Source organism: Spermophilus citellus (assembly GCF_964194105.1).
Source record: "Spermophilus citellus genome assembly, chromosome: 9".
NCBI classification, from domain to species: Eukaryota; Metazoa; Chordata; class Mammalia; order Rodentia; family Sciuridae; genus Spermophilus; species Spermophilus citellus.
Genome location: NC_138191.1, coordinates 19,368,142 through 19,386,225, shown reverse-complemented (window position 1 = coordinate 19,386,225; position 18,084 = coordinate 19,368,142). Strand labels below are relative to the sequence as shown.

Below are 18,084 nucleotides of genomic sequence, written 5' to 3'. Positions count from 1 at the left end.
TAACCTAATCTGCATGATCATTGTTTTTTCCATATGTAAAATGGCCTAAAGTGATGCTTGTTCAGGGAGTAACTGGTATAAGTTTCTACAACTGTTGAGAGGCCCAATAAAAAGGACATGTGGAATACCTTGGCAAATGCTCCAGAGACTTTGGTTGTTATTGTTGATGGAATCTGTACAAATCTGAAGCCAGGGTGGGGAGTGTATCTTCAGGGGCCTCTTTCTAATTGCTATCTGAGCCACCTGGCATAGTGTCTATGACACTGACCACGAGGACAATCTGATTCAGTCGCTTCCCAGTGCCTTGAGTGGATATTTTTTTTAAAAGTTACCTTTCACTAATGGAGTACTTACCATATTCTAAACTCTTCATGTCACTTATCCTTACAGAAAGTCCTGATTTTAGATGGGGAAACTAAAGCTCAGCCAGACCACATGGCTTGATGTAGGATACTAAGCTACTAGGTGGCAACTTCTGAACTTGAGTCCAAGTCTCTATGACTTTATAGCCTGAGCTCCTTCCACTGTATTACTCTGGGTCTCTGATGGTCTATCAATGGAAGTCATCAAAACATGTGAGAAATGAGCTCAACCCAGTAATTTTGCCCAATGAAAAAATACCAAAGAGGGTTACATCGGATCCACGGAAAACTGGGTTCAAACTGAGCATGGCACTGTCCACGTTCCAAATAGTCCACCATCTAGACATCCACCCCAGCCAAATAAGACCTAGTTTGAATCCTGGGACTTAACCAAAGGGGTGTCTACAAGGCAGGAAGAGTTGGCCGGTTTCTTACCCATGTTTCAAACATATCTTCTGGGCGCAGGCGACGTAGAGTAGGTCTGAAAAAAAAGGAGGAGCTTCCTTGAGGAGAGATCGCCGTATTGGAGACCAGCCTCTGCCCCACCGGGTATGGATGAGACAGGATGAAGAGCCCTGAACCCCTCTCTGCCTAGAAAAGCACAGCTGCTCTACCCTGCTGCGTGGGACTCGGAGCTGAGTCTCCGTCACTCAGCCTCTTCATAGGCCCATTTGATCCAAGGCATGTAAAGCCTACTACAAACAATGGGTCAGAGGCTTCAGGGGCCATTCATACCCAGGACAAGAAGCATTTCCCTCCTGACTGACAGCTCCACTCCTGAGAGCCCAGAACAGGCCCAGAAGGAGGAAGCTGGAGAGAAAAAACAGGAAGTTTGGGTTGTCCCAGCCCAGAACCTGCCATTGTTTTGTCAGAGTTCATCCATCAAAAGCTCCTTAGGAATCTTTGAGGGGGGAAGGCAGGATCTACATTTGCTCACAGTTTCATTTCTTTCTGAATGTTGGCAAATAGTGCTAGACTTATTAATATTTGTTCCTCCAAGTGCTGCCTCCCTGCAGAGACTAGGACTATCCAGGCACTGGGATCATGATTCTCCAGGTTCAATGGACATATTTTTGCATGTGTGGGGCAGGAAGGATGGGTGAGGCAGTGAACCCTCTGACATGGTCCATGTTCCAGTATTGTCTCTCCACCAAGAGCACAGTCAGCAAACTACAGCTGGTGGGCCCAATCAGCCAGAGACTCTTGTTTTTGTAAACAAACTTTGATTGGGACATGGCCACATCCATGTGTTTATACATGGTCTATGGATGCTTTCATGCTACAGGGGCAGAGTTGAACAGCTTCAAGACAGGCCATCTGGCCCACAGAACCTGGAATATTTACTAGCTGTTCCTTTAGGGAAAAAGTTTGTTGATCTCTGCTAGAGCTACTCTAAGTGGTATCAAATATTCCTCTCCCAGAAGTTGTATGTATAGAATGTTTATCCTTGACTCATTATTTAGATACTCTGAGTCTTATTCCCTGGTCTGCCAAACTGGGATAATAATGATCACCTCGTAATATTGGAGATGAGATCAAGTAGCTCCCATAAAGCACCCAGCACGATGCTTGACACAGAGGAAGTTTTCACTAAAGAGATATGGTTATTAGGGTAGAAGTTTACTTATATTTTACAATGGCTTTGAGGGGGCTTGCTGGTGAGGGGAGGCAGTCTGACCTACGTTCAAGGACAGACCCGTATTCATCAATAGTAATTTATGGGTGTAATGCTGCTGTTTATCAACGACTAACAAAGCCATACTACTGAGTTCTCTTCTGCTAAGGAACTTACTCTAGGTTGCTGCTCTTGTGGGTCTGAGAGGTTCTTCCTAATTCCCCAGCCCCCCACTCTCCCCATCTGCCGTCTTTGGCACCTTTGGTGTTCCTTCACAAACTCCACAAGCTCATCTTCTGTGTGAGGTTTGTTGGGGATGATCACGGGCTCGTCCATAAATGGCTCGTAGAAATCGACCTCATTCATCTTCAAGGACAATTTCTTTGCAACCTGTAACACAGACAAGACAATAGTTTAGTTTGTATGTTTGGATGGGGATCCAGAGTAGCAGTGGGTTGCCCATCCAACAGAAGGGTTCATATTCTCTGATGAAGACGTGAGGGCGTACGTGCAGTTTTAACCCGAAGGTCAGAACAACGGGACCTCATCTCATGTGCCCCGGGCTGGACCAATCTCCTTCTGTGATCAACGAGGCAAATGAAGGTCAAGCAGGGGCAGGGCAGAGTTGGAATGCAAAGTAGGAAAGTTAACTGTATAATCACCATCTCTCTAGTGCATTTGCCAGTGCTTGGAGGAGGAAGGAAATGTCAATGGAGCACGTTTAATACACTGGGTTGTATGGATTTAATTGAACCCATTTTGATGAAACAGGTAATTGATGGAAACTGTTAAAGCATACACGTACACAGAATCAAGAGTCAATCCATTAATCTGTCCTGGACCAGCTCTTGCATCCTAACTTCTGTTTAGGTGGAAGCTCGGGCCCTAGGATTCAGTCTCTCAGTACCAGCCTTGCCTGGTTTGGCAGGCTCTGGGAACTGCCCAGCCTATTAACCAACAGTTGTAAAGTGACCATTCATCCTGCTTTGTTCAAGGCAGAGGGGTTTCCTGGGATGTGGGAATCTCAGTGCTAAAATCTGGACAGTTCCCAGGAACCCAGGATGAGTGGCTCACCCTCTAATAGATAAAAAGCTTGGGGGCCGAGGCCTTAACCTGGAACACATTTTCCCTCTTGATTAAAGTGGCTACATGTCTGTGTTTGCCTGCAAAGCCACTGAACTCAGGCTCTTTCTTTGTGACATGATTTGAGAGGCCTGGAATGTGCAATGTTCAATAGAAAACCCATGCCATTCTTTTCTAGCTCAGAGCTTCGGTCCAAAAAAGTGCTGGGATGAACAGTGGTTCCCTTGAAACTACAGAGGAATTGCCTAAGAACTGACGCCCTGTGGTGGTAACCACAGTGCAGTGACCCAGTGACCCCGGAGCAGGGGGGGGGGAGGGGGGCTGTGACTAATTGGGGAGGGGGAGGAACTGGGTGTTACATAAGCTCTTACACAAGGAGGTCCATTCTGAGGAAACACTTAGTTTCATATGGCTTTTGTCATCAGTTGCTGTTAATTCCAGGTCACTATATCCCAAAAGACATTTCTTATAGTACTGAGGGAAAGAAATCCCAGCAGCCTACCCAGAGTTAAAGAAAACAGGCCACGTGAAGAGTAAGAACATACAGTCTACAGCCTTATTGTCATGCTGATTTTATTTTCAGAGAGAGAGAAATGTGGAGTTTTCCTTACTTTCTTCGATCTCTTTGTTGGGGTGAGTATACAGTGTGGGTGAGGAGGTGATCAGGCAGGAATTCATGGAGGAGAGGAAGAGTAAACATACAACCAGAGTCTGGGTTTACTAACAATTCTTTGTTTTGGAAGGGGTGTATTCTATTTATTAGACATAAGGCATTAGCTCCAGCCCACATTCAAGGAGAAGGGTATGAAAACTAGGAGTTGGGGCCCTGCCAGGGAGGTCCCATGGGGGGCTGAGATGGCTAGGTATTTCTGCCCCTGCACACACACACTTCTCTGCAAAGCTGGATCTAAGCTAGAATGAACTTGAAAAATGACATTGGATTCTGGTTTCTTTGAGATTACTTGATATGTTTTCTAGGAACCAAGAACCTGGGCTTCTCTGAAACAGGAAGCCATTGGGAGAACAAAAGGGGTAATAGCAAACACATGGAGTGCTTACTCTCAGTCAGGCAAAGTGTTTCAGGTGGATTACTTTATTTAGTCCTCATTTTGTATGAGGTAAAGACTGTTTTTAACTGTTTTATTTTACAAATGAGAAACCTGAGGCACAATTTGGGTCACCACTTCATGAGGATCACATATCTGGTGATGTTAGAGTTAGAATTCAGAATTTGAAAACATCAGTGAAGCACTGCAAACCTCTAGCTTGCCTGCCATCCATTTGAAAATAACCTTCTCTTGATGGCATAAGGGAAGGATATAAATGTCTCCCTATACACATTACGTTGGTGCTGCACATGTTTTATTGAGATGTTTCTTTGTCTTCCTTGTAATATGTTCTCATCAATTCACCCCCTTTATGATCTGCTATATTTCTGGCTTCCTGACAGTGGTAGAGAGCTGGTCAGAACCACTGTCAAGGCAAGCAGAATGGGCATTCCTGCATGTGTGTGTGTGTGTGTGTGTGTGTGTGTGTGTGTGTGTGTGTGATGGTGGTGGTGGGGGAGGTGGCCTTTTGCCAAGTGTGTGTGTGGGATGGTGGTGCGGGGGGTGGTGTCTGAGTGTTAAGACTATGAATGTAAAATTGAATTGTCGCATTCTTAGCTGGAATACTGGGAAATCTGAGTAAAAATTTCCAGAAGTTCTGTTATGATTTAGATATAAGGTGTCCCCCCAAAGAGCTCAGCTGTGAAACAATGCAAGAAATCTTAGAAGTGAAATGACTGGGTTATGAGAACCTTAAACTAAATCAGTGCATTAAGCCACTGATAGGGATTCACTTGGCGGTAACTGAAGCAGGGAGGGTGTGGCTGGAGGAGGTGGGTCATTGGGTGGTGTGCCTTTGGAGTATATATTTTGTCCCTGGAGTGGAGGGATCCTTCCCTCTCTCCTTCCTCCTCCCTCTCTTTCTCTCTCTCTCTCGCCTTCCTGGTGCCATGTCCTCAGCTGCTATCCTCTGCCACACATTTCCACCATGATGTTCTGCCTCATATCGGGTCCCAAAGAATGGAGTTGGCCGTCTATGCACTGAGACCTCTGAAACCGTGAGCCCCCAGATAAACTTTTCCTCCTTAAAATTGTTCACGTCGGATCCTTTGGTCATAGCGGTGAGAAATCTGAGTAAAACAAGGTTCTTCACTCTCTTCCCTCCACCCTCAGGGAGTGCCCTCATCTTGTCTCCCAGAAGATCCTTTTCCCTCATTCTTAAAATTGTGCCTTGGGTGACAAGGACTGAAGGAGGTTTGACTGACTGAAGCATTTATTCATTTATTTCATCAATAAATATTTAGTGGAGTCTCCTGTATCCAAGGCATGGATCTAGGAACAGAGCCTGCTACAGTGGCATTGCAATTAAATAAGAATGTTTTCTACTATTAAAAGTCAAGTTGGGTCTACACCACTGAGAAAAACTGATTCCTGCCCCTAAAGAATTTAGATTTTAGTGTGGGAGAGAAGATGGAAAGACAGAAAATAAATAAGTGAATAAACTGAAACCTTTACCATGAGTTGAAGAACTGTAGGAACAGGGACATGTCAAGGTGGTCATGTAGATGTGGAAGTCAGGAGTCCCTAACCATTGTCAATATTGGTATTCGCCCAGTAGCTTTTAAAAGTAAGATCTGTGATAACACTCCTGGAACTGGGTTGTGACAGGGCCCAGGAATCTGCATTATCAGTTACCTTCCTGGGGACTTTAACAAGGTGCACAGGTTTGGGATCTACACTGCCCGTTGGTTCCCCATGACGGATGCAGTAGCCTCTGTGTTCTATGTGGAGAAAACGCGTCTCCTTTTAAATGTTATGGAATCCCACATGAACAGTGGTGCTTATGATTCAGTGTCTGTCGGAGTTTTTTGAGAAGCTTTTTTAAAAGAAGGTTTTGGAGTTTTTAATTATAGCCTGACCTCACCTTCTTTACAGGCCACAGATGTGAAACCATCCAGAAGGACTGGGAAGCACTTCTGAAAACAAATACTACCCTGAGCTCAGAATGGAACCACCCCTCCAAAAAACTAGGGCTTTGTCGCCTGGCCAAGTCCATCTGCCTGACTCTCTTCCCTTCAGATGGGTTCCTAACCAGCAGCCCCTCAGCCACTCCTGGCCTGTCAGAATTGAATGCCAGACATGGACCCAGCCTGGGCTTCTGCGTTCCTTCTTCTCTAAATTCCCATCCCAACCTCTCATCATCATGGGCCTAGATGTCCACTGTCTTATTAATAACATTCTGGCTAACACTGACTACATGCCCAACACCAGTTAGCATTTTACCAATGCTGCTGCTTGCTATAGAGTATGGGAGTAGAGAAACTACGTCAGGCTTCACCATTCTCAACTATGTCACCAAATCGCTTAATCTCTCTTTGCCTCAGCTTCATCCTCTATGGAATACTTATTCTTTTCTTACAGGTCTAATGAGAGACTAGAATAAGAAAATCCACAAGAAGCTCTTAGCACAGAGCTAAGCACATAGCAAGTACTTAATAAGCAATAGTTGTTACTGTTTGGGTGTCGTTGCTTAAGATCTCTTCCAACTCTAAAATATGATCAAGTACTGTACACTTGCTTAGGTTTAGGTAACATTACAATAGATTATAGACTTTTCTCCTGAATTGTAGGCTTAAAGACAGGGGCCACATCCACAGAGGAGGATATAAAACAGAATGTGATCTCTTTATTGTGCCCATTCCCTAATCCAGCATCTACTGGCCCTGGTTTCCCTTATTTTTTGAGAATATTTGAGCCCATCATGACATAAAGGCCCATGAGCACTGCCCACCAACTACCTTATTCCTTAGGAGGCCACTCTGATTAACTTTTATGTGAGTTTGATCTTAAATTTAGTTTGCCTTAGATTTTCTTGTTCTAGTAAATATGTTAGTTTATGGTTTTCAATTGGGATGTGTGTGTGAGTGTTTTCTCTCTGTGTGATGTGTGTGTTATGTATATGTGCATCATGTGTTGTGTGTGTTAGTGCATCCTGAATCTTAAGGGCAGGTATAGGATCTTCTATTTAATGTCATGATATAGGAGAGAAGACATAGGTTTGGGGCACAGATTGTCCTAAATTGGGATCTCAGTACTACCATTAATTCTCTGAAGACTTTAGATGCTACCTAATTTTTTATATATAGATAGATATTTTTAGTTGTAGGTGGACACAATGCCTTTATTTTATTTATTTATTTTTATGTGGTGCTGAGGATCGAACCCAGTGCCTCACACATGCTAGGCAAGCGCTTTTCCACTGAGCTATAGCCCCAGCCCCACTACCTAATCTTTCTAAGTCTCTTTTCTCTGAGAAGTAGGAGTCTTACCTTTCAAGGTTTTTTAAAGGATTAGAGATCATATAGATGAAATACAGCCATCCCTCAGTACCTGATGGGGGATGGTTCTCTGAGACCTTCAAGGACACCAAAATCTCTAGATGCTCTGGTCCCTTTGATTGAATGGCATGTTATTTGCTTATGATCTAGTAACATCTTCTGATAGTTTAACTCATTTCTAGACTACTTATAATACCTAATATGATATAAATGCTATGTAAATAGGTGTCAAACTGTATCATTTAGGAAATAATTACAAGAAAAAAGTTGACACATATTCGGTTCAAACGGGTTCCCCCCCCCAATTATTTTCTGCCTGAAGTTGGTTGAATCCTTGGATGCAGAACCCACAGATACAGAGTTGAATTTATATAAAACTTGCCAAACTCAGGAAAACACTCAATAAGTAGTGGTCATAACAGTAGTTATGAGAACCAGAGGGGAGTACTCTGATTGTAATAGACCCCAAATAAACTACCCATTGATTTAAGGTCTATTGGTCTCTTCTGTTGTTTGGCTTATAAAATTGCATGTAACAACCAGTCAGAAAAAGCAACTGGATTATAGAAAATTACATCAACGACATCTCCTGAAGGTAACTTTCTAAAGCACCAGGGCTTCATGTGGTCAGTGTTCCTCCCCATTTAATTCCCCATTTTAACTCAGCAGAAGAGGTCATGTGCAACCCCAGGAAGGGAGAGGAACAGGAAAAGGATGGCTAGTGCCCTGCACACTCTGGGGTCACCTGCTTCCCATTCTTAGTGCATGGGAAATTAAGGGGTGGCCCTCACCTTTCACTGGCTGGGTTTAGAAATATGCTTACATCCTCTGAATTAATCATCTTTGAATTCATCTCTCAATCAATACCGAAACAAAATTTCTAACTCTTATGGAGAAAGAGGCAAAGGAAGATGGTTCAGGTTGCCAAAAAAAAAAAAAGAAAGAAAAAGTGATAGAAAATTCAGTCTTTAATTCTTCTTGCATTTAACCGGGGGAGGGGGGGTTCATAGGTACTCACCCCTTTGTCAAAGGTGGCAAAAAACTTGATATAAGGCTGAAAGTGTTCAGCTGCCTCTTCAAAAGCCTTGTAATCTAGGAGAGAAAAAAAACAATCAAAAGATACAAATATTTTCAAGAAGAACTGCAACTTCTATTTCTTCTTTTCAGTGCTTTGGTTGGCACCCAGGGCCTTTGTGTGCTAGGCAAGCACTCTACCACTGAGCTGCGGCCCCAACCCCACATTTCTTTTTAAATAATGTAGAGAGAGTACAAAATCATGAATCCTGATTGAATAATTATTTAACAGGTATTATTTAGATAGCTAGTTATTGAGTGCTATCTAAACCCATATTTTCTCCAATATGTTTGAATTGACTGGCACTCAAAGGTCTCTTCACCATACTATAAAGAAGATTTTTGGATGGAAAGCAGGAAACAGGAAAGAGAGGGAAAAGTGAGATAAAAAAAAAAAAAAGAACATGTAAAAGTCAAAAGAAAGTCCACACTTGAAGAGCTGTTAGTTATGCATTGACTAGACAGAGTACAGTTAGCTATATATAAATGAGCCCTGATAAAAAGGAAATTCACCTAAGTGATGTAATCTCAATCAAAAATGTCATCACACAAGGTATTTTAAACTTCTTAAAGCAGGAGTATAGGTTTTGGTGAGTTCTAACTTTCTTTCCTTTTATTTTTATTATTTTTTAAAGTTTTCTTTTTTCTCCCTCCTATCATTTTTGAGAGAATTATTTAAATTTAATCAAGCCTCTGATTGACTCTGGTCCTAAACTTGAGTCCAAACTGGTCAAGGTAGGCATGCATGCCCATGTGATGTAGGGATGCTGTGCCCTGGTACAACGAGGCAGGTACTCGGTAAAGATACCCACACTGGAGTCTTAGATGTGTAGGTGATGGTAACGGCAGTGGCAGAGGTTGTTCCAAATAAACTTAATAATCCTGAGACTCCCTGAGTTTATGATTTATTCTTAACTTTCTTCCATTTCATGGAATTCCATATCCTTTATCCATCAGGAGTGTAGCTTTTGATAGGATATTCTGGGACCGTGCAGGATTTTTTAAGATCCTATCAAAAAATATTTTGAGAATAATGCTGGTTTAAGGGGGGATACGAAGATGAGTTTTTTTTTTTTAAAGACTGATTTTAAAAGCCCCAGGGAGGGCTATGGATGCTTTAAAGAATCATGGTGCAGGGTGACAGCTGCTCTAATGGAGATGACAGCCTCATGCATAGGAGACGGGCCTGAAGATTTACAAGAACACTGGTACTGATGATACGATCAAACCCCATCCCCCACAGTAAAGGGAAGTCAGGAAAGATGCCCTGCAGCCTGATAACTGGATTAGAGGTTTGGGTACAGCGGGAGAGAACAGGTGAGGGCATTTGAAGAATGAGGAGACAGATAGGGAGGGCACCTTAAGAATCCCCTGTTCCCACTTCCCCAGTGTTCCCAGTGAGTCTCTCAAACTCAGACTCTGATGGAAAGGATTTACTGGTCCTGTGTCAGGAGCCTCTTCTCTTGGAGATCCCATGGGCTCTGGGATGAAGGATGGAGCAAGGTGACTTGCCAGGTTGGTGATTCAAAATGTGGTTGAACTTTTAGCACTTGTCTTCCAGAACACATGGTCTTCTTGTGTGCTCTGTCTAGGGTCCAATAATCCTGAACATTCATCCCTCAAGCTCTAGCTTACTGAAGACTTAGGGTTCCCTCATGTCCCCTTTCTCTCAGGGTTTTTTTCACACTGGAATATTAGTATATCAGACTTGAGTAGCTGGGTGTGGCTAATTGCACCAGTTAGAAACCTTGAAGAGAGATCCTTGAGATAACATCTTTTGTCTTATAAAGAAGAATCAAACCTTGTTTTGAGGCATGAAATACTCAGAAGAGTAGATGAATGCCATCTCAACATATTTTGGGAAACTTCTAGTTTGTTCACTAATGATGCAACTACAGCAACGAGAAGGTGTTAAGGCTTATACATAGTTCTTTCTGAGGATCTTGAGAATCTGTGACATTCGTTCACAGAAAAGCTCTGTCATATAAAGCTTTGCCTATGAGTCTGAACTGCACATAAAATGAGAAGGTGCCTCCCTGGGCATGGTGGTGCACCCCTGTAATCCCAGCAACTTGGGAGGTTGATGCAGAAGGATCTCAAGTTCAAAGCCAGCCTCAGAAATTTAACAAGGTCCTAATCAACTTAGTGAGACCCTGTCTCAAAAAAATAAAAGTAAACTAAAAAAAGAAGTTGACTTAACATCCAAACCAATTAAACCCTCCTGTTTTAGCTTTTGGTAAAGAAGCAGGTTCAGAACCCCCCCCCCCCACTTGCTCTGTATCACAGTGATGCAGACTAACTCTCCAAGGAGAATCTTAAGAGTTTATCACCAAAGACATGAATTAAAAACTAAATTGTGAACTGTACTCACTTTGGAAAAATTTTGGAGGATAATCATTGACTTTGAAAAAACTGAATCTTGCAGAGCATTTTACTGAACTTAATTAAAAATATGCCCATGTGAAACATATAATGTACTGAAAATGTTTAGCAATACTGAAGTAATAATTCCACTTAAAAAAGGAAATAAAAATAGCCTACTAATAGTTTTATTATTTAGATTTTAAGAATGAGTATAAAGACCAGGAAAATAGTATCTATAAATTCCTAAGAAAAAGCTTTATTATTATTTCAAAATATACAATATGATGTAAAAGGATTTGATTGGATTTGAAATCCGATCAAATTATCACAAGAAATATGAACATTATATTTGTCAATGAAAAGCAGAGTCATAGCTGTCAAATTGAATGGATGCTCAGAGATTGAATTATTATTATTAATTATTAATTATCTGAACTATGACCAAAGGCAAGAAAGAATTTTCATCAGTTAAAGAAAAAGCAATGAATGCTGTCCAGTCATTGGCCACCATTTATATGTGTGAGCAAATCTCTTATCAGTGGTGACTATCAAGAATTTGAAGAGCTCTTCACTAAAAACCTTGGTCAGGAGTTACATGCTGCTACTTCAAGCATAATGCTTGATATCAAAGGGCTTCATGCTTGGAAACAAGCTCAAGATTCTTATTCAAATTCTAAAAATTACTTTATCTGAAAAATTTTTACAGTGTGATATGGTGATGTGTTTCCTATTTTACCTTCTACCATTATTATATAAAATAAAGAAAGTAAACTCTTTTTTTTTACTAACCCCAATCCCTTCCAGTTTACCCTCATTCTGTGCTTTTAAGCATTATCATATTTTTGGTGTGCCATGACCTGAAGTCTCAAAAGTATAACCCAGTAGTTCTAGTAACTCTAAAGTTCTGGAATTAGAATCATGGTTCCACCATCTACTGGCTGCATGATCCTGGTTGAGTTCATTGACTCTTTATGCTCCACCCCTTCCTCATTATTAAAATGCAGATACAGTGATAACTACCTCACTGACTTATTGTGATGATGAAATTCTCCATATGAAGCTCCTAGCTCAGGCCCTGGACTATGATAGGTGTTAATTAAATGGAGCTATTATGATTATTAGCTCAGAGGAAGAAAGGTAGGAAAGGTGCTCCTCATGCTTAGCTTTACCTTTGACCTTACCAGCCACCTGAGCTCAATGGACAAGGAGAGAAACACAGGGTGGAAACAATGAAGAGGGAAGGACCAAACAGCAAATGGGAAATAGAAGGAAATTATACAAAGAGGAGAAAGTAGAAGGGGACGGGAGAAGCTTCTTGGAGCAGTCAGTGCCCAAAGGACTGGGGTGAAATTCTCTGGCTAGCACTGTCCCTGAATACACCCCTTTTGAGCACTGGGAATGGAGTTTTTAATGAAGCGAGTGAGAAGAGGGTTAAGTTGGGGCATGGAAGAGAGAAAACAGGTGGGTTGTTGTTGATGAGGTGACTGAGGGTGCCAGTGGGCAGACTGAGTAAAGACACAGCTTTGCAAATAATTTCAAAATATATGGAGGTTTCCAGAAATAGTGAGAAGCAGACCATATTTGCGCCTCCTACTTGTACTATGCTACCAAATTCTCTCATCCTTATCCCCATCCGCTCTCATTTTTCCTCTCTCCAAGGCTGAGACACAAGGAGAAGGCTCAGTTCATTGGGTCCAGACTGCCAAAGCAATTTTTATAAAAAAAATGCACTCAATAGTTGCCCTTCCTGCCTTTCTGGTCCCTTCCTCCTGGTGTGCCTGACTCCCACCCACCAACATCTCAACCTTGAATGGGCTGTGATGATGCTCTGCTCAGTTCCTGTGCCCACCCCAAACCTGGCCACAAAGCCTTCATAAGGAATATGCCCAGGGGTGTGGTGGCACTGGATCTGGCAGCCTGGTCATCAGCTGTGGGTTTGACCAGCAATTTCCACAGTCCGTAGCAGCTGCTAAGCCCATCCCCATCCAAATTTTCCTCTAATTCTTTCTCAGTTGACTGAGAAGCTCTCCAACTGGTGACCACAAGAACTACCAGTATCAGGGAGATGACATACTGTGTGTCCCAATTTAGAGGAGAATCCAACTGGAAGGTGGATGGGTAGGAAAGTGGAGGAGAGGGGCTTTCTCCTTGCGGAGAGAAAGGACAGAGATCATGGCCAGAGAACATGGCCCCACCTTAATGTTCTTCCAGCACGTGTTCCCCTGCACAGGGAAGAGGAGGGATTCTCACCACTATCCTGCCCAGAAAAGAGATGCTGAAGATGCATCCTCCATTAAGATAATCTAACATCCTTGCTGGGAAGCTGGCCTTTAGACTCGCAGGCAGGGATGGACGGAACTTACATTCTGAGTCTTCACTCTTGAAAAAGCCAAGGAGTTTGATCTGGTCCTCGAGGCGTTCGAAGGCCTGGACTTCCAGCTTGGTATTGATGATCTCCACCGGGTCTTCGATCACCTGAAATGCCACACACACACACACACACACACACACACACACACACACACACACACAAATATGTTCAAATCAGAGAACTCTGTCCTCCCCAGCAGGGAAACAGAGTGCTTCCTGGAGAAGCTGTAGCAGGCTTTGCGGTTGGGACCTGAAGCAGCACAGCCACAGTACTTTTGAAGAAACTGACCTTAAATAGAGGGATGAGATGATCGTTCTGGGGGCCATTCTTTTCCTATTGCCATTTTAAAAAATATATACATATATATATATTTAACAGTAAATTGACAAATTGTGATTGTATATATGTGTGGGGTATGAAATGATGTTGTGAATGACAGATATGATGCCAAATAATTAAATCAAGCTAATTAAAATAAGCACCACCTCATATATTTGTCTCATCACAAAAAGTGACGAGAACATTTGAAATTTAGTGATTTTTTTAAATGTACAATCTGTTACTATTTACTGTACTTGCCATGCTATGCAACGCATCTCACAGGGAAAAAAAAAAATCTTACTCCTTCTGTCTGAACAAGGATTGGCCCCATTTGATCATCTTCCCATTCCCCGCCCCCACTGGAGTCTCTGGCACCATTATGCGACTCTCTGCTTCTTTTTCGTTCAATTGCTTTCAGTTCCACATATAAGCAAGAACATGCAATATTTGTCTCTGGGGGTCTGGCTTCTTTCACTCAGCATAATGGTCTCCAGTTCCATCCATATTGTTGCAAATAACAAATTCTCTTTTTCTAAAGCTAGATAGTACTTTATTGTGTAGATGCACTACATTTTCTTTATCTATTCATGAATTGATGGACACTTGGGTTCACGCCATCACTTCACTTGCCCCTTATTGATTCATGAATGGACATGTGGCCTATTTCTGGCCCAACGAGGCTCTGGGAAAGTTTGGGATTCTTAAGGGAACAATGAGAAGCCAGAGTTGGGGTTTTTCTCTCATGGATATGAATGAGGAAACATCAGCTCCTGCTTCCGGCCACCTTATAATTAACTTGAGAATAGTCAGCTGGGGACCAAGGCCAGATTCTGAAAGCAGAATTATCTGTGATTTACAGAGCTCGAACCTTGATTGGATGAAGTCTGCCCTAACTCTGACTTTCTACCTATGTTGGTCAATCACATGGCTTATTGTTTGAAGCAGGTAGAGACTCATTTGCAAAGCCCCATCCTCGCTGATAAAGCTGCAGGGGCAAGGGACACCTTAGTGGTCCAGAGTTATTATTATGCTATTTCTCTCAACTTTTTCAGGGCTTATAGGTGTGAGCCAACAAGATGGCAGAGAGAGAACAGGTCAGAATTGAGTCGCAGACTGTAGACAGGAAGCAATAAACCACAGGATGCCATCTAGTAGACAAGGAATGATCAGTATGGACAGAGGTTCAATGGTAGGTCCTTTATCTTGCAGAATTTGTTTTCCAAAGCATTTAGCTCCACAGCTGGAATTGAAAATGTGAGTTTATCTATGAGTAAAATATTTTTATAGCTTTTGCTCCGATTTCTCTGAGCTTATGGATCTGAGGTTGTAGTACCTCTTCTGCTGGGAGTGAGTGTGATTTTGGGGGGCTCTTTAGTGCTCCCTGCCTCTCCTTGATGCTGTTCTGAGGAAACTTGGGACAGCTCAGCCTTTTGGTACCTCCTCTCTCTTCCAGTGACAGGTTTCCCACTCTCTCCCATAATCCCCAGCTCCTCCTCAGCAGCACTGGAGCCCAGCTGAGGGAATTTCAGTGGACGTCAATGTCTACTGGTAAGAAAACCCTTGTGTTACTACTGCATGGTCCCAATCTGTGACCCTTTGATCACTAATATACAATTTCTAGGGTGATTTAGGGGCCAGATCCCGGGAAAAGTAGTTAGCATGGGGATAGAATTGTTCCTTAGTTTTTTCGTGAAGCCTGAGAAACCTGTCTTCTCACCATCTCCTCTGTTCTTCCTTGTGCCTTTACCTCCCTCCATGCAAGACCACTGTGCATAAATGCTCACATCCAAAAGAAACTCCACCAAGACATCAGCTGCAAACTCGCCATCAAACTCAATTGTGCGATCCCCCTTGAGAATGTACAGGCTTCCTTCTTCATTGAAACCTGGAAGATACAAAGAGGTCCAAGAATAAGGTCGTTCTGATGTAGGAAGAGTCACCACATTGGCCCTGAGTGGCAGCAGGATTGGGATTAGTGGAAATAGCCTTAACCTAAGGATGGGTCCTCTCAAAACAACCCATCTAAAGGGCTCTCAAAGTGGGCATAATTTGAAATAGCCAAGAATGAACAATTGCATCTGTATTTTAACTTAAAAGAAAAATCTATTCTCTATCCTACCACTATTTTTTTTAAAACAAAACCAAACAAAAAACCACCGCTGGTCCCACACCATTCTCCTTATCGGAAAAATTTAACACACTACCCACCTCACTCCTTAGCCTAGTGTTCAAGTCCCTCTGCCCCTGTGACAACCCTATGTCTTCCACCCTCCCTTGGCTACACCCTCTCCTTTGAGACCTGCTCTCTGGCCACTCATACGGTTCCCTTTGCTTCCTGCCCACATACTGAAATGACAGGCTGTGGAAAGGAAGAGTCCCAGAGCAGGGTTCTGGACATTTAAGTTCTCCTTGCTCCCCAAGCCTGGGGTGACCTCCACGGGGCCACCCTCCACCCTGTCTTCATTAGCTCCTTCAGGTCTTAGCTTAGGACTCATTTTTTTCCTGAGAACACCACTGCGATCTCACAGGGCTCATGCCATTATTGATCTTCCCTCGGCTCCATTTGCAGGTACTCACTTTAACAGGTTCTCTGAGGATAGGGTCATTGTCTTCTTGGTGTCGTAGCGATTTGTACAGAGCTATACACATTGATCAGTACTCCATAAATGCATGTGGACAGCCTGCATTTCTATTCTAACTGAAAGGCACGTCTTCCTTACTCCACTGATAGATTAAAGCAAAGACGGCTCTACATCTTCTTTGCTACCCTCCAGTGCCCTTGGTGTACTGTTGTGTACTTCAACAAATGCTTGTTGAAAAACTGCATTTCCAGCCCCTCAGTGATGGTAAGTAGGTGAAGCTGGTATTTATTCCAATTGCAGAGCATCCCTAATTCCTTATATTAATTTTTTTCCAAATTCTCTATTAGTTGGAGAATGCTTTCTCCAAATGAGCTCTTCTGCCAAACCTCCAGGGGCAGGAAGACTGGATTGCTGAGGAACCCTTGGCATATCAGAGAGCGTTGTTCATAAATAAAAAGGAGCAATGTGCTAGGTATCCTTGAGACTGGCAATAGCTGATCTTGAAAGGGGCTACAGGGAACATCAGCCAGCGTCCTCCTGATGTTGTGTTTGAAAGAATGTCCAGTAAATTTAGCTAGAAGAAAATGCTAGTGTTCTAGCAATCTACAAATGTAGTTAGAACAAGCTGGGCAAGAGTGCATAAGAATAGAACAGCAAAAGACATGAAGGGGCTTGAAAGCTCTAAGTAAACTTTTTGCCCTGAGCAGAACCAGTTACCAAAGACCAGACTACGGCCAATGGAAGAGTGGTCAAGGATAAAAGGGCTCATTAACAAAGTGTGACCATATCCTGTGGACCCCAAGGATCAAACAATCAGAAGAAACCTCCTGCAATTCCCCCAAGGCGAGCTTGTTTTTAAATTTTGTATTTATTATTTATATAGTTATCACAGTGCTGGGGATTAAAACCAGGGCCTTATGCATGCTAGGCAAGTGTTCTACCTCTCACTACCCCCCAGCCCTTCCTTGCTGAGCCTAGAAAATAGTTTACTTAGACAGACCAAGCCCTATCACAACTTTTGCTGTTTTTTTGTTTTTGTTTTTTTTACTTACTAACTCTTGCCCATCTTGTCCTAACTGAATTTATAGATTGCTAGAATACGAGCAGTTTCTTCTAGCTAAATCTACCAATAATTCTCCCAAACGCAACATACTCATTAAAACAATGGCTGGGAGACAACTAGGACTCAGTCGGCTACCAGGGGAAGAGGCAGAATTCATAAAATTGATTTTGATTCTAGGAAAACAGTTCAATGTATTTTGCTCCTATACTCAAGGAGAAAAAAAACTATTCCTTAATATTTTTCCAGGGAAAGAGATATCCTAGGCATTCTTCATAAGTCATTATCATTTTCTAGGCATGAGTTCTTCCTTGTGTCTGACCTAAGTAGTTTCCCATAATTTAAGTCTTTTCTAGAAAATAAAATAGAAAAAAAATTGTTTTTTGTAATTCTCCAGGATAACGAACTTTCATGTACCTGAACCACCACTAAGCTATTTTTTTTTCTTTCTGTGCTTACTACTCCAAATCCAATTAACCTTTCTTCAAAGGTCCTGTTTTATAACCTCCTGCTATTTTTTTTTAATAGCCATTCTTCACTGGTCATGCAGAAAATGCCAAATGGGCAGTACATGTGTGTGTGGCTGTTTGGAAACTAGAGGAGTTACCTATATCCTCTCTCCTTGGGATTGTAGAGTGAGAATCTTAAAGGGCACTTGCCCTTAAGCATGACATATTGACACGAGAGATTATAGCTCCCACCTTGTAGTCACTTAACCGTACCTCCCCTAAATCCTCTTCCTCATCCTTGGTGATAATGTCCAGCTGGGGCTTGTCCTTAAATTTAGAAACCCCTGGGGCCCTGGAGTCACAGCCATCAATAGTATCTTTTGCTGGCTGCTTTAGCCAAGAGGCAAAAAAATAGTAGT

General features: G+C 42.4%; 1 protein-coding gene across 1 annotated transcript in view; it reads right to left on the bottom strand.

The window, feature by feature from the left end:
* The window catches only part of CASQ2 (calsequestrin 2), a 69,325-nt gene that overhangs the window by 28,795 nt on the left and 22,446 nt on the right, over positions 1–18,084 (bottom strand). Inside the window, exons 3-7 of the mRNA XM_081307449.1 lie at positions 15,359–15,459; positions 13,246–13,357; positions 8,463–8,536; positions 2,237–2,367; positions 798–843 (exon numbers count right to left, since the gene is read on the bottom strand). Of these exons, the coding sequence (XP_081163575.1) occupies positions 798–843; positions 2,237–2,367; positions 8,463–8,536; positions 13,246–13,357; positions 15,359–15,459 (464 nt within the window). The remainder of the gene's footprint in view (positions 1–797; positions 844–2,236; positions 2,368–8,462; positions 8,537–13,245; positions 13,358–15,358; positions 15,460–18,084) is intronic.